This window comes from Hakea prostrata, chromosome 5, assembly GCF_041222555.1.
Source record: "Hakea prostrata isolate BN-2017 chromosome 5, UWA_Hpros_2, whole genome shotgun sequence".
NCBI classification, from domain to species: domain Eukaryota; kingdom Viridiplantae; phylum Streptophyta; class Magnoliopsida; order Proteales; family Proteaceae; genus Hakea; species Hakea prostrata.
Window position 1 is genome coordinate 826212 of NC_142604.1, and position 13993 is coordinate 840204.

Sequence of the window (13993 nt, forward strand, 5' to 3'; positions counted from 1 at the left end):
TCTTCTTTACATCAAAGTATTTGCATTTTTCTTACAATGTTAACAAAATATCGAAGTTCTTATTAGCTTTGTTCGATTGTGACCTAACCAAATTTAGTTGAATTTGAATAAATATTTGTGTTATGTTTTATAATATATATCATTATCTTTAAATTTGACTTAACATAGAAAATTACTTCTGCAAAAACTCAAATTCTTGATATATTTTTCCTACAATTCTTACTAGAAATTTTATTTTTATTATTATTTACAAATTAATATAAGAGACTTTGGAAAATTATATACTTGAACAGTTGAACAGTCGTAGAAATGATTAATAATCCCTACGTATGGTCGGTCTTGGATGAGATCAAATGACCCTTCCTACTTAACAAGTTTGACTTTGACCAATACCCTAACTCTCAGCTAAACAAAATCCAAGACTGCAAAACTTTTTTATCAAAAAAAAAAAAAAGAAAAAGAAATCAAAACTAACGACAGCAAGAAGTGGTCCCTTTGGAAAGTCTCACCCGTCATTCTAGACAGAGAGGAGTTCGGATCGAGCACCCGATTAGTCGGGCAAAGCCTTGTGAAACCCCGGTTGGCAACCACCAAAAAAACGAGGACCCAAGGGAGAAAGAACAAAAAACAAAAGACCAAAATATCAAAATAAGGACGGCAAGAAGAGGTGGTTTGGAAAGTCCAGTTCGGGATGATCCTCCGGATTTGACAAGTAGTACTATGTGCTCTCGATTGTTGACCATGAATTACTAGAAAACCTACAGAGTTATGACGATGGAATTTTTTTAAAAAAATATTTCATTATTTTTTACTTGTAGGCCCCACATAATTTATTGTCGTAAATCCATCGAGAGTGGTTTGGATGGTTTAGTTCACTTAATCCAATGACGAAATTGAAACTCCAAATGACACCTAATCCACATAATTGTCCCATGCACACCCTCCCACACGTAGCTTGTATTCTACTCCTAAATCATAACCCCTTCTTTTCCTTGTTGACCATTTCAATATGTTTCTCTTTCAGCACTTGGAGACTTGTAAGTCTTTAGTCTTTGCCTCCTCCTTTCACGGTATCTCTTGAAAATATCTTTTAAGCCTTAGAGGTAGGTCATTCACAAATTTGATTGGGATTAAAATGAGACGTGAGCACTCTAAGGTGATGTGTTTGAAATATGTCATTTTATGACTCAGGTCATGTTCATTAGACATTGATTAGTTGCAGATAGAATTGGATCATAAGGAGATTATTGAGTTGCTTCATCAACTGTCTCGAATGCAACTCATGGAGGTTTCATTTATCTTTTAGGATATCTAAGACACAATTTGATGTAATCCATTTCATTTTGGATTTGAGCTCAGGTGAACATCTTTGAAGCTACAGAAAAAAGAAAGAAAGGATAGGAGATGGTGTTTGACAACTTCAATAAAAAGGAGAACAAAGACAAGAGTAGGTGAGAGCACTCACCCTCTATGATTCCCCTGGCGATAAGTGGTGTCTCGTGCTCCATCTCACGGCCATGGATGAGGACTCCGTCACCTCGGAGAATCCTTCTGTAAGATTCGTCAACGAAGGAGGACAATTTGAGTTTAACATTCAACTTCTTTCGACCATCCTTGAATTATGGGGCTAATGAGTAATGGCACAGTCTTGTGGAGGTCGGCAAGCAATATACAATCCCTCCAACCCTTCTTGTTACTGGGTAGACTCTCTTCGACGAATATCTTGAATTTTAGGGTGAGGGAACCCCTTTCACTAAAATAATACCACACGTCCTGGAGGTTCTTCAGCATGCAAATTTTAGTGTTCTTTAGCATAAACAGTGATTTAACTGTTTTCAGTGATAAATTGGACAAATATATCCAATAAAAATCCAATTGTTGGGGTCTCTATGCTTTATAAACATAAAGTGGGACATGGTAAAAAATTTGAGGGAAACTCAAGTTTCGACCGGGTAAAAATGAGAAACTTAAGTGGAAACTTGAGAAATTTTGAGGAAACCGAGGATTTTCCCGTTCAAGTTTTGACAAGTTTTAAAGAGTATTTTGGGGTGAGATTTTATATTATGCTAATTAAAGTATAAAGAACACATTGGTTGTATTTTGCTAAAAAAATCCATGTAGATATGTTATTCAATGTACACAACATCCATGTAAAGTTGTTCGAAAAATACATTATAAATTTAACTACTTAAGCACATAATATTCAATAGATAATTTCTAACTTCAAAATAGTTGACAATCAAAGGAAAATACAACTTAGTGTTAAGAGGAGTGCCAAGGTGGATTCATCCGTGGCTGTGTCTTGCTATCCTTTCCTCCACCCGCTGCTCCCTGCTTTTGCATGGTTGTCAGTCGCAATTGTAACTTTTGGTCGGTCTCAACATGCTTGTCCGCTTGCCTTTGGGAGGTCCTATGGGGGTATTTGGGGAACATGAATAAACAATTGAATTTGGAACTACTTTCGGAAGTCCCGTCTCCACGAATTTCCCAGTTTCCCCGTTTGAGATTTTTTCTTCTTTTCATGACCGCTGGTCCACTGGGTTGCCAATTCAATGTTCGAGGTTTCAACAAATTTCGAGAGGGTTTGATAGAAACGGGTTTTTTTTCAGTTCTCATGAATTTCGTTTCACATTTTTCAAAATGCGAAATTTCGGAAATGTCTTGAATGTGTGTTTTTCGAGGTACCATGAAGTGGGGTGTCAATGCTTTAAGGCCTCCATTTTGGGGTGCCAGTGTAATTTGCTCTATATTTTAACTTTTCTGATTCTTTCCTTAGAATGGATGATTGTACTTTAGGTCCGAGATCTACATATAGTAATTTCATCCAGTGATCTTCTTTTTGCACAAGTTGGTGAATTTATAGCCAAACGGGTCAATGTGAGAGCTTACAATGGCCAAATAAATAGTATGATATATAATTCTAATTAAATTTTTTATTATTTATTTTATTTTTACTCTTTAAAAATAATATAAAAGACAATTTTGAAAAAAGTATACATTTTTAAACAGTTGTAGAAATGTCCTCTCTCATTCGCCTTAGTTAGTTAGAGATTAATACATAATAATGGTCTTGGATGAGATCAAATGGCCTTTTCTACTTAACAACAAGTTTGACTTTGACCAATCACTCACTCCCATATAAACAAAAATCAAAGATACCAAAAGTTTTTATTAAAAAGAACAACAAAAAAGAAACAAATCATTAAACAAAAGACAGCAAGAAGGGGTGGTTTGGAATTTGGATGGTTTGGTTCACTTAACCCAATGATGAAAGTGAAACTCCAAACGAAACCTAATCCACATAATTGTTCCCATGCATACCCTCCCACACGTACCTTATGTTCTATTCCTTAAATCATCACCTCTTCTTTTCCTTGTTGACCACTTGAAAAGATTTCCATTTTTAGCACTTGAAGACTTGAAGTCTTCTAGTTTTTGCCCCCTTCTTTCACTCTTTCCTTTGAAAGTATCTTCTAAGACCCTAGAGGTCTTCCACACATTTGATTTGGATTAGAATGAGATTTGAGCACTTTAAGTGATGTGTTTGAAATATACCATTTTATGACTCAAGCCTTGTTCATAAGACATTGATTAGTTGCAGATAAATATGTCATTTTATGGCCTTGTTCCTTGTTTATTAAACATTGATTAATTGTAGATAGAATGCGATGTGAGCACTTTAAGGTGATGTGTTTGAAACTTGCCATTTTATGACTCAGTTCTTGTTCATTAGACATTGATTAGTTGCAGATAGAATCCGACAATAAGAAGATTGTTGAGGTGCTTCAATCGTCTTGGATGCAACTAGTGGAGGTTTCAATATTTATCTTTCACAGTATCTAAGACATACGTATCAGTTTGATGTAATCCATTTTATGTTTATTTAGGGGAGTCAAAGTTTGTTGCCAATAAACCCTGGCAAGAATTGCCGGTCTGTGGTTGCGTTTCTTGCGGGGCTGCGTCTTCCTTCCGCGGGGTCCCCCTTTTTTTGGTGTGCCTTTTGCCGGTCTCGGCTTCCTTTCTTTGCTGCTTTGTCTGCACCGCAAGAAAGGCATTATCACTGATGACTATGATAGATGGACCAAAATCCATTGTGTGGCTTCAAAGCTTCTATGTAAAATAGACCATGGTTGTAAAGATGTATCTAATCTTCAGTAAATTTACTTTCGATAAAAAAGATAAAATAAACACTAGATGTGAGAAAAGGGACCCACCATCTCAAGTGATGAATCTCTAGTTGTTGGTGTTGGGGTTTAAGGATCGACATCCCTCAACTTAACTAGATATTTCAATGACTGTATATTGTGTTCAAATTTCTATCAAAACCAATACCAAGAAAATAATAATAATATTAAAGATAACATAGAAACTTAGTGTGGTTGAAGAAGAATTATTAATTTGTAAGAAAAAAATTACCTTTCATTATATAGCTCTTAATTTGCCCCAAAAATCACCTAACCCTATATTATTAATAATAGGAAGCGCAATAATAACAAAATAAATTTTAGTTTGTAGCTTTAGGAGGTGTTTATGTAATTAACTCTTGAAAAATTATGAATAATTTTTTCATGAAAACTAGTTCAAAGTAAACCGTAAGTGTATTTCTTTGAGTCCGGATCAGCGACCCCGACGGTGGTCACATCCGACGCTTTTGATCACAAATATCAGTGGGGCCCACGGTGAAAAACATTTTTGGAAAAAATAAATTTTTTTTTTCTCCATCAGTGGGATCCACTGGTTTTTGTGGTCAGGAAGCCCGACGGGGAGAAGATCCGGATTCTATTTCTTTGGTATAATATAACATGAAAGAGGTCATTTTGGTAAATCACCCTCTAAATATCCTGAAAATTAAGGAAAAAAGAAGAAAAAAAGAAAAAAGAAAAAAGAAAAAAGAAAATTAATTGATTGTTTGACCCTTTGGGAAGTTCTTTCTTACACGTTGTAATCTTTCCCCGCCATGAAGCAGCCATCTTTTTCATCTTCAAAAGAATCAAAACACACAACCCATCTCTTTCTCTCTCTGTCTCTCTCTCCCGGTTGATACACAAACTTGGATTTAAAAATCAAACAAAACCCCTTTTCCCATTTCCTTTTTGTTTTAAATCATTACATCTTTTCACACATTACTGCAGTGTTCCCCAGTTAATCGTTTCATCCAATTCCGTTTTTGAACTCAACAAAAGATAAATCGCGTCTTTGTAACCCCCAACTGTCTAATTATAAGATATTATATCTCTTGAGTAGCCAAAAATGTGGTCTGCTCCAGTTTCAAGCTTCATGCTATGAAGCCATTAACCACTACCCAGGACAGAAATCGATTTTGGAGAATATCTGAGTTATTTCCAGTGAAATTCAACTTCTTTGGGTGTGAAAGATTACTGTCTCAAAGATTCGAAATGATCTTTCAAATTTCTTTAGCTGAGATTTTTGTTTTAAAAAATTGGGTTTTTAGATTTTTCATTCCTTCCAATCTTATGGGTTGATTTTGAATTTTCCTAGCTTGAGACCGAGTATCCCATTTGTGCGTGTTTGATTTATTACTCTTGTCTGCACGCCAAAGGGAAAGTGGAAGTCTCTGTTTATAGCCTCTGAAGTCTGAACAACGACATACTACCTTCTGTAAGAGAGCAGTTAAATGGATATGCTTGAGTTCTTTTGAGTGGGTTTCGAGTTTTAAGAAGGTATTCTCGTTTGCAGCCAGAGATTCAGTTCAGGGAACATTTTCTGTATAGAGAGGACACGGCGTTGCAAGTTGATTATTATTGCTTGTCGCTTCTTGTCTCAAACTGTGTGATTCTAAAAATATTCGGGCTTGTAAATTTTGAGTATCTCTGTTTCTTCCTGGGTATTATTCCTTTTGTCACCTGGGACTGGAAGAGCTTCCTCTTTTCTGCTTCTCTGATCTTCTGGGGTCTTCAAATTTGGTTCAGGATTCTGAACTTAGCAGTTTTTGCCAGTCTTAAAAAGGGTCCTTTTTTTTTTTTGAAGGTTCTAGAAATTCGTGGTGAGCCTGTTTCTCCATTTCTACTTTTGAAGTAACTGCATTTACTCAGGGATCAGGTGCTAAAGTAGCAGTTTTTCATTGTTTTTTGGGGGTTGGGGAAGAATGGCTGGGGGAAGAAGACGGAAACTGCTTTTGAGTAAGATCTATACATTCTCATGTGGGAAAGCATCTCTCAGGGATGACTTCTCACAGATTGGTGGCCCTGGTTTCTCAAGGGTAATCTTCTGCAACGACCCAGAAACTTATGAGGCATCAGACCTCAACTATGGAGACAATTACGTGAGAACCACCAAGTATAAACTTGCCACTTTCTTTCCCAAGGCCTTATATGAGCAGTTCAGGAGAGTTGCTAACATGTACTTCCTCCTTGTTGGCTGCTTGTCCTTCTCACCTGTTGCTCCTTACTCAGCAACCAGTAATATATTCCCTCTTATTTTTGTTATTGGGGTTAGCATGGTAAAAGAAGCCATCGAAGATTGGAGGCGTAAGAAGCAGGTATATATATATATGTGAATATCCTTATTTCTTTCTTTTCTTCAATCCTTATAGGTAGCTCTTGTGGATTACTGACATGGTCTTATATGTGCTTGGCATATTTTCTTAAACCAGACGATTAATCATCTGAGCTCAAATTATTTGCTTTAAGAAGTTACCTTCTTGTTTGCTTTTCTCGTGTTCTTGAATCATCTTGCTTGCCTTGTTTGACAGTAATGTGATTATGTCTAATCCATTACCAACATTTGAGTAGGCAAGACTACTTTAAATCACCATCCATCTTGTATAGATTCAATTCCTGAGCAGGTTTTTTGTTATTCTAATTTACTTTGTAGTTTGGTTAGTCATTCCATGTGTTCATTACTTGTTTGGCCATAATGCTTGCAGGACATCGAGGTAAACAACCGAAAGGTAAAGGTGCGCCATGGTAATGGTAGTTTTGATGATACTGAGTGGAGGAACCTGAGAGTTGGAGATATAGTGAAGGTGGAAAAGGATAACTTCTTTCCTGCTGATCTTCTTCTGCTTTCATCCAATTATGATGATGCCATTTGCTATGTTGAGACCATGAACCTTGATGGGGAGACGAACTTGAAGCTGAAACAAGGGCTGGAGGTAACTTCTGGTTTGCATGAAGAAGTTAATTTCTGTGATTTTAAGCCCATCATTAGATGTGGAGACCCCAATGCAAACCTTTACACTTTTGTTGGAACTATGGAATTTGGAGAGCAACAGTATCCCCTTTCACCACAGCAACTTCTCCTTAGGGACTCAAAGCTCAGGAATACAGAATATATCTATGGGGCTGTTGTTTTTACAGGTCATGACACCAAAGTTATGCAGAATTCCATGGAACCACCCTCTAAGAGAAGCAAAGTTGAAAGAAAGATGGATAGGCTTGTCTATTTCATGTTTTCGATGTTGGTTTTGTTTTCTTTCATTGGATCTATATTTTTCGGGATTGCAACTAGAGATGATCTTCAAAACGGGCAGATGAAAAGGTGGTATCTTAGACCGGATAATACCACAATCTTGTTTGATCCAAGTAGAGCACCCATTTCAGCAATTTTACATTTCTTAAGTGCTGTGATGTTGTATAGTTACTTCATCCCCATCTCCTTGTATGTATGCATAGAGATTGTCAAAGTTATGCAGACTGTGTTCATCAACCAAGATCTGCTCATGTACTATGAGGAAGCAGATAAGCCTGCTCATGCTCGCACCTCAAATTTGAATGAGGAGCTTGGCCAGGTTGACACTATACTTTCTGACAAGACAGGAACTCTGACCTGCAATTCCATGGAATTCATAAAATGTTCAATAGCTGGGACAGCTTATGGTCATGGCACCACAGAAGTTGAAAGAGCTATGGCTAAGAGAAAAGGATCACCAGTGGTTCTTGATCAGGCAGTCCATGGTGAGGATTCTACTGATAAAAAATCTACTGTCAAAGGCTTCAATTTTGAGGATAATAGGATCATAAATGCAAAATGGATTAATGAGCCACGCTCAGATGTCATTCAGAAGTTCTTTCGCTTAATGGCAATCTGCCACACAGCCATACCTGAAGTGGAAGAAGAGAGTGGGAATGTCTTATATGAGGCAGAGTCCCCAGATGAGGCAGCCTTTGTGATTGCAGCAAGAGAACTTGGCTTTGAATTTTTCCAGAGGACACAAACAAGCATCTCCCTAAATGAGTGGGATCCTGTGCTTCAAAAGCAAGTTGAGAGGTTAGTTTCTATCATCATATATGTAGTGAAACCATTCACTGTGTTGCATGACATCCTCCTATAATGCATTCCTCCGCTTCATGGCATACATATGGGCATGCGTAAACCATCTTTGTTTTTAATTAAAATTCCCAAAAACGTTTCAACTGGGTAAAAGTTTCATACTTAAAAAAGTTCCTTCTTTTGGCTGCCAAGAGGAAAAATGGATTGGAATTCCAGAATTCAGTCAAGCCCCACTACACTAAACCCATATTAGGGCATAGGGACCAGAGTAGGAATATCGTTATGTATCAATTTATTATGTTGCTAAAAATTATAGAAACATTAAGAAATACCATGGATATAAACTTAGTTTAGCTTCTCAATTATATAACTTTCCTATTTACATGCCAGAGGGAAGTATTCATAATCCCATTATTATTCAACATATGTAAAGGAAGCCTTTACAGTACGCCTAAATATTGTGATGCTTATGATCAGTGTCATGAAACTTCGGTCTTATTTCACCCTTATCTGTTTCTGAGTGTCAGCATAAATACCACTTTGATGCATACTAGAACTGCTTTTTTATTTGCAAATATATGCAATATCTGGGTCTTAGATTCAACATTCATGTTAATATTTCGTAGAATGTTCAGAATATTTATTCAGCAAATATATATTTTTTTGGTGTTGCAGGACATATAAACTTCTGAATATTTTAGAGTTTAATAGTGCAAGGAAGCGGATGTCTGTGATAGTAAGGAATGAAGAAGGACAGCTCTTATTATTCTGTAAAGGTGCTGACAGGTCAGTAAATTGCAGACGCATAGATGATTTTCTAGGGGACGATTAGACATAGGTCTATCATTTCCTAATGTATGCTTACTGTCCTACAATCATTTCAAGCAGTGTCATGTTTGAAAGGCTTGCAAAGAATGGGAGGGAGTTTGAAGTGCAGACTGCAGAGCATGTGAATGAATATGCTGATGCAGGTTTGAGAACACTGGTGCTTGCTTATCGTGAACTGAGCGAGGAGGAATATAGAGAGTTCGATGAGGAATTCACAGAGGCCAAGAACCTGGTCAGTGCAGATCGGGATGCAAGAATTGATGAAGTGACAGAGAAGATAGAGAAGGATCTGATTCTTCTTGGTGCTACAGCTGTGGAGGATAAATTGCAACATGGGGTGTGTGAATGACACTTAGAAGGAAAATAACTATTAGAGATTGCACTTTACTGACCTTGGGTGAAAGATTAAGAATTGATGTTATCCTTTTGTCTTTCATAGGTTCCAGAGTGCATTGACAAACTTGCACAAGCAGGAATTAAAATATGGGTTTTGACTGGAGATAAGATGGAGACTGCAATTAATATTGGGTAAGATACCAAAATTAGTTGGTCTTTTCAATTTTATTTATGGTCTCACACATTTCTGACTTGAGTTAAATTCTCCAGTTTTGCATGTAGTCTGCTTAGACAAGGAATGAAACGAATAATCATTAATTTGGAGACACCAGAAATTAAAGCATTGGAAAAAGAGGGCGATAAGTTGGACATTGCCGAGGTAAAAACAAAATTTTCTTTTGTTCTCGACTCTCTGGTATTTGAGGAACTTTACTTCTTCAGGATGGCATCAGATAGCTTTCTGTGAAGCTTGCAAAAATTAAAAAACAGAAGAAGGAAGTTTAAATATGTCTGAGTACAGAGGAATTATTAAAAAGATGGAAAAAAGTAAAAGGAATTCGATGAGGTAATGACAAGTTCATTAAGCTAATCTTGACTTGTTCTTGTACCTGTAAGTGCTGTCAACCCACAACAAACATGTTTACCCATTGACACTTTTACTTCAGACAATACATCTACCACATTATATATAAAGCAAGAGCAGAGTGGAATCTATTTTCACATGAATGAGCTCACTGAACTTAGCTTAATGCTGTAACCAGATCGAATACCTCATGAATTAAGTTCACAAAGCCTATGCTGTATACTGTATTTTTACATTATTCCCTACTTTTTAAGGTAGAACTTTGCCATGGATTATGTTAACTATTCTAACTCAGCCTTTTCACAGTGGGCCCTTTTTTTTTTCCGGCCCTTGGCCTCCTGGTTTTTCCTTGGGCGGGTGCGGCTTCGTGTCCCTTTTTAATTATTCCTAGTAGTTCCTGAAAGACAGCATTGTTGGCAGCAATATGCATCCTGACTGTTGTAAACACCATACTAATCTAGTGAGTAATATAAGTATAAAAGTATACCTTTCTTATTCTTTGTTTCCTCTTTCTTTCATGATATTTTTTCTTTTTATTCTGCAAACATTGAGGAGGGAGTATTCATGTCCTAATGTTATCAATGCTACTGCATAGGGAGATAGAAACTTTGTCACTGGAAAAAGTGAGAAATCATGAGAGCCTTCATATTCTGGTGAAAGTGCTAAGTTGTTTATTCACAGGTCTAGTGTTTCATTAAGTAGAGTTGTAAAAATCTAGGACAATATGATGTCACTGAATGTGATTTTTACCATAGATTGCTGTGACCATTTAGGCATCAAAGGCTAGTGTTGTTCGTCAGATAGAGAAAGGGAAGGCAGAGCTCACTCCATCAAGTGGATGCGCAGATGCAATTGCTTTGATCATTGATGGGAAATCACTCGCATATGCACTGGAAGATGATGTCAAGAACAAGTTCTTAGACTTAGCACTTGGCTGTGCATCTGTTATATGCTGCCGGGCATCACCAAAACAGAAAGCACTAGTGAGTAGATGTGATTTTAAACATTATGCTGCTTCTCACTTTAGTTAATTATACTTGCCTACAAAAGTCTAGAACTTTTTCTTGTTAAATGCAGGTTACGAGATTGGTTAAAGTTGGAACTGGTACGACAACATTGGCTATTGGTGATGGGGCAAATGATGTGGGAATGCTTCAAGAAGCAGATATTGGAGTTGGTATTAGTGGAGTTGAAGGGATGCAGGTATGGATAAAGTAGTATTTGCATTTCCAGTGCCTTTTGTGGTACTAATCTAACTCATTTAGTGTGAGATAAACCTTTTTTTATAATGACCCTTAACCTTCACTTTTTATTCATATTCACTTCATTCCTGCTGAGCTCTACTGGTCACTATTATTGTTTCCAGGCAGTCATGTCAAGTGACTTTTCAATTGCTCAGTTCGAGTATCTGGAGCGTTTGCTACTTGTGCATGGCCACTGGTGTTATAGAAGGATATCATCAATGGTATGACTTTCTTTTTTGGGCATTTTAAATTTTAACCATTTGAGAAGTTGCATTTGGATTTATTTGTTCCTACAATAGTCCTCTCGGTGCCTGGAAGGTATTTTGTTTAATTACCATGAGAGCATCAACTACCTGAATCTGCAACCTGAGAGCTTCTCCCAAAGAAAACAAACTTTTCTTTTTCATTCGAAACCCCTGTACTAAAGATCCTGGGGATCCTCGGAAACCTAACTTATATAAAGGCTTATTTGTATTTGTTGCCTCCTGCTGTTCTGCAGATATGCTACTTCTTCTACAAGAATATCATGTTCGGCTTTACTCTCTTCTTATTTGAGGCATATACATCATTCTCCGCAAAAGCTGCATACAATGACTGGTTCTTGTCATTGTATAATGTATTTTTCACATTCCTTCCGGTCATTGCTCTGGGAGTGTTTGACCAAGATGTTTCTGCCCGGTTTTGTCTCCAGGTATGTTCACCATCAGCTATGTTTTGGTTATTTTAGTCATTTTTGTCTGATGATGGCTTATTACTTACCCACTTTAATTTGTCAGTTCCCTCTATTATACCAAGAAGGTGTGCAGAATGTCCTCTTCAGCTGGCTTCGAATATTGAGCTGGATGTTAAATGGGATTTGTGGTGCCATAATCATTTTTTTCTTCTGCACAAATGCTTTAGAGCTCCAGGCTTTCCGGAAGGGAGGTGAAGTTGTTGAATTGGAGATCTTGGGGGCAACCATGTACACCTGTGTTGTGTGGGTTGTGAATTGCCAGACGCTGATCTCTGTCGGTTACTTAACCTTGATATCACACATCTTCGTCTGGGGTGGAATCATGGTTTGGTATCTTTTCCTTTTGGCCTATGGTGCCATGTCCCCTACCTTTTCCACCACTGCCTACCAGGTCTTCGTTGAAGCCTGTGCTCCAGCCCCTTCCTACTGGCTTGTTACATTGTTTGTAGTAATCTCCAGTCTTGTTCCCTACTTCACGTTCTCTGCCATCCAGATGCGATTTTTTCCCATGTACCATGGGATGATACAATGGATAATAAAAGATGGGCAATCTGAAGATCCTGAATACTGCAACACGGTGCGACAGAGATCGATTCGACCCACCACAGTAGGTTTCACAGCACGGAGAGAAGCTAAAGCTAGACATTTGAGAGACAAGCGTCGTCACAGGACATAATCACAATTTTGGATGGGTTATGCTTGAATGGATGTCAGGCAAGGTAATTAGTTGGAAGTGCAGGCAGTTCTGTATGATTAGTTAGTGAATGAGAGCAGTCACTTTCTCCCAGTTGACTCTCAACGCTGCCTTGCTAAATACCAGTTCAGGATAACTGGTCACGGATGCATAATTTTTAGCATGCTACTACTCATTGGACAGGTAGAGGAAGCCCAAAAGAAAGAGAAAAAGAAAAAAGGGTGAACCTGGTGCCAAACGTCATGTATTATTGTATGTAATACTGTACAGAAAAAATTCATTTCATTTTTTTTTCATAGTTCTTTCGATTTCAAAAGAAGATATGTATAAAATTTCCTTTCCGTTGTGTACTATTTGTCAGTCTACAGTGGAGTATTGGAAATGCAAGCTTGATTTTGTTTGTGGATGCTTTGCATCAGGATTGTTCTTTGTTTGGATCTGACAAGTATGGGACATAAAAATCAGTGATTCCTTGATAAGGTTAAGACATTATGCAGATGAGATAAACCACTGAACAGGTCCATGGTGTTGCTGAATGGAATCTCACTCTCGACAAATCTGCACCAACATGGCTCATGAGCTTGCTTGTTCAGAAGCATTTTGCAAAGCTTTATGATGAGACCGGGAAGCAAGTTGTCCTCAAATTTTAAAATGGAGAGATAAACAGGTAACTTATTGAGGCAGTTGAAGATTGCCAATGCAAATGACTCTGATCAACAGCAGGCAAGCAGGGTTGTGCTTCATCCAAGCTTTGATAAGAGCCAGTGCTAGAACAATGCATGCTGTGAAATAGTCACTAGGTTTTTTTTTGGGTAACATCACCAGGTTGTATTATGGGCAAACTGGAGGTCAAGTAGAGGTGATAATCTATAGAATATAACAAGTCTGGGACATTACTTCTATACATGAAGACTGCAAGGAGGCTGTGTAGCTGAAGATCTTATCATACAGTTTATTTTCTAGTGTTACATTAAAGTCATTTAGGTTTTGATCATAGAATATAACAAGTCTGGTAAAGTATCTTAGAGGATTATAAATGTAGTATGATGGCGGTTAGAAGCTTTTAGGAGAGCTCGATACCAAAAATGGCTGCTTTTCTGTATCTCGGTAAGATCTTTGCAAGTGGGAGGGGATGTAGCTTGGACTGTAACATCAGAGGGAAGTAATTTCAGATGACTGGTCAAGTAGGTAATAGTGTGTAGAATTGTTGAGAGACTTACCTCTGTGCTTTGATGGACAAGCTTATTTCGAGAAAGTCAAATATAACAGTAAGTAACGATGAAAACAGAAAAGAACTAGTTCAAAATTTTCTTGTCCCATTGAAAATTGCAACAAAAGTTCAG

At 37.5% G+C, this 13993-nt stretch overlaps 1 protein-coding gene across 1 annotated transcript; it reads left to right on the forward strand.

Annotated features, from left to right (window-relative positions):
• Positions 1 to 5024: 5024 nt before the first annotated feature.
• On the forward strand, positions 5025 to 13056 carry LOC149014265 (putative phospholipid-transporting ATPase 9). The gene is made up of 11 exons (XM_089155191.1): positions 5025 to 6499; positions 6887 to 8229; positions 8908 to 9018; positions 9121 to 9397; positions 9500 to 9588; positions 9667 to 9775; positions 10753 to 10962; positions 11057 to 11182; positions 11346 to 11444; positions 11723 to 11914; positions 12000 to 13056. Exons 1-11 carry the CDS (start codon positions 6107 to 6109, stop codon positions 12630 to 12632), a joined length of 3582 nt encoding a protein of 1193 aa, XP_089011317.1. The 5' UTR covers positions 5025 to 6106; the 3' UTR covers positions 12633 to 13056.
• The last annotated feature ends 937 nt before the right edge of the window (positions 13057 to 13993 follow it).

Bases quoted from the DNA above. Each gene is read 5' to 3' on its own strand.
- LOC149014265 (XM_089155191.1), top strand. From the start codon at position 6,107: ATGGCTGGGGGAAGAAGACGGAAACTGCTTTTGAGTAAGATCTATACA. The intron at 9,019-9,120 runs GTCAGTAAATTG...CATTTCAAGCAG, and splicing joins TTCTGTAAAGGTGCTGACAG to TGTCATGTTTGAAAGGCTTG. The intron at 11,183-11,345 runs GTATGGATAAAG...TATTGTTTCCAG, and splicing joins GTGGAGTTGAAGGGATGCAG to GCAGTCATGTCAAGTGACTT.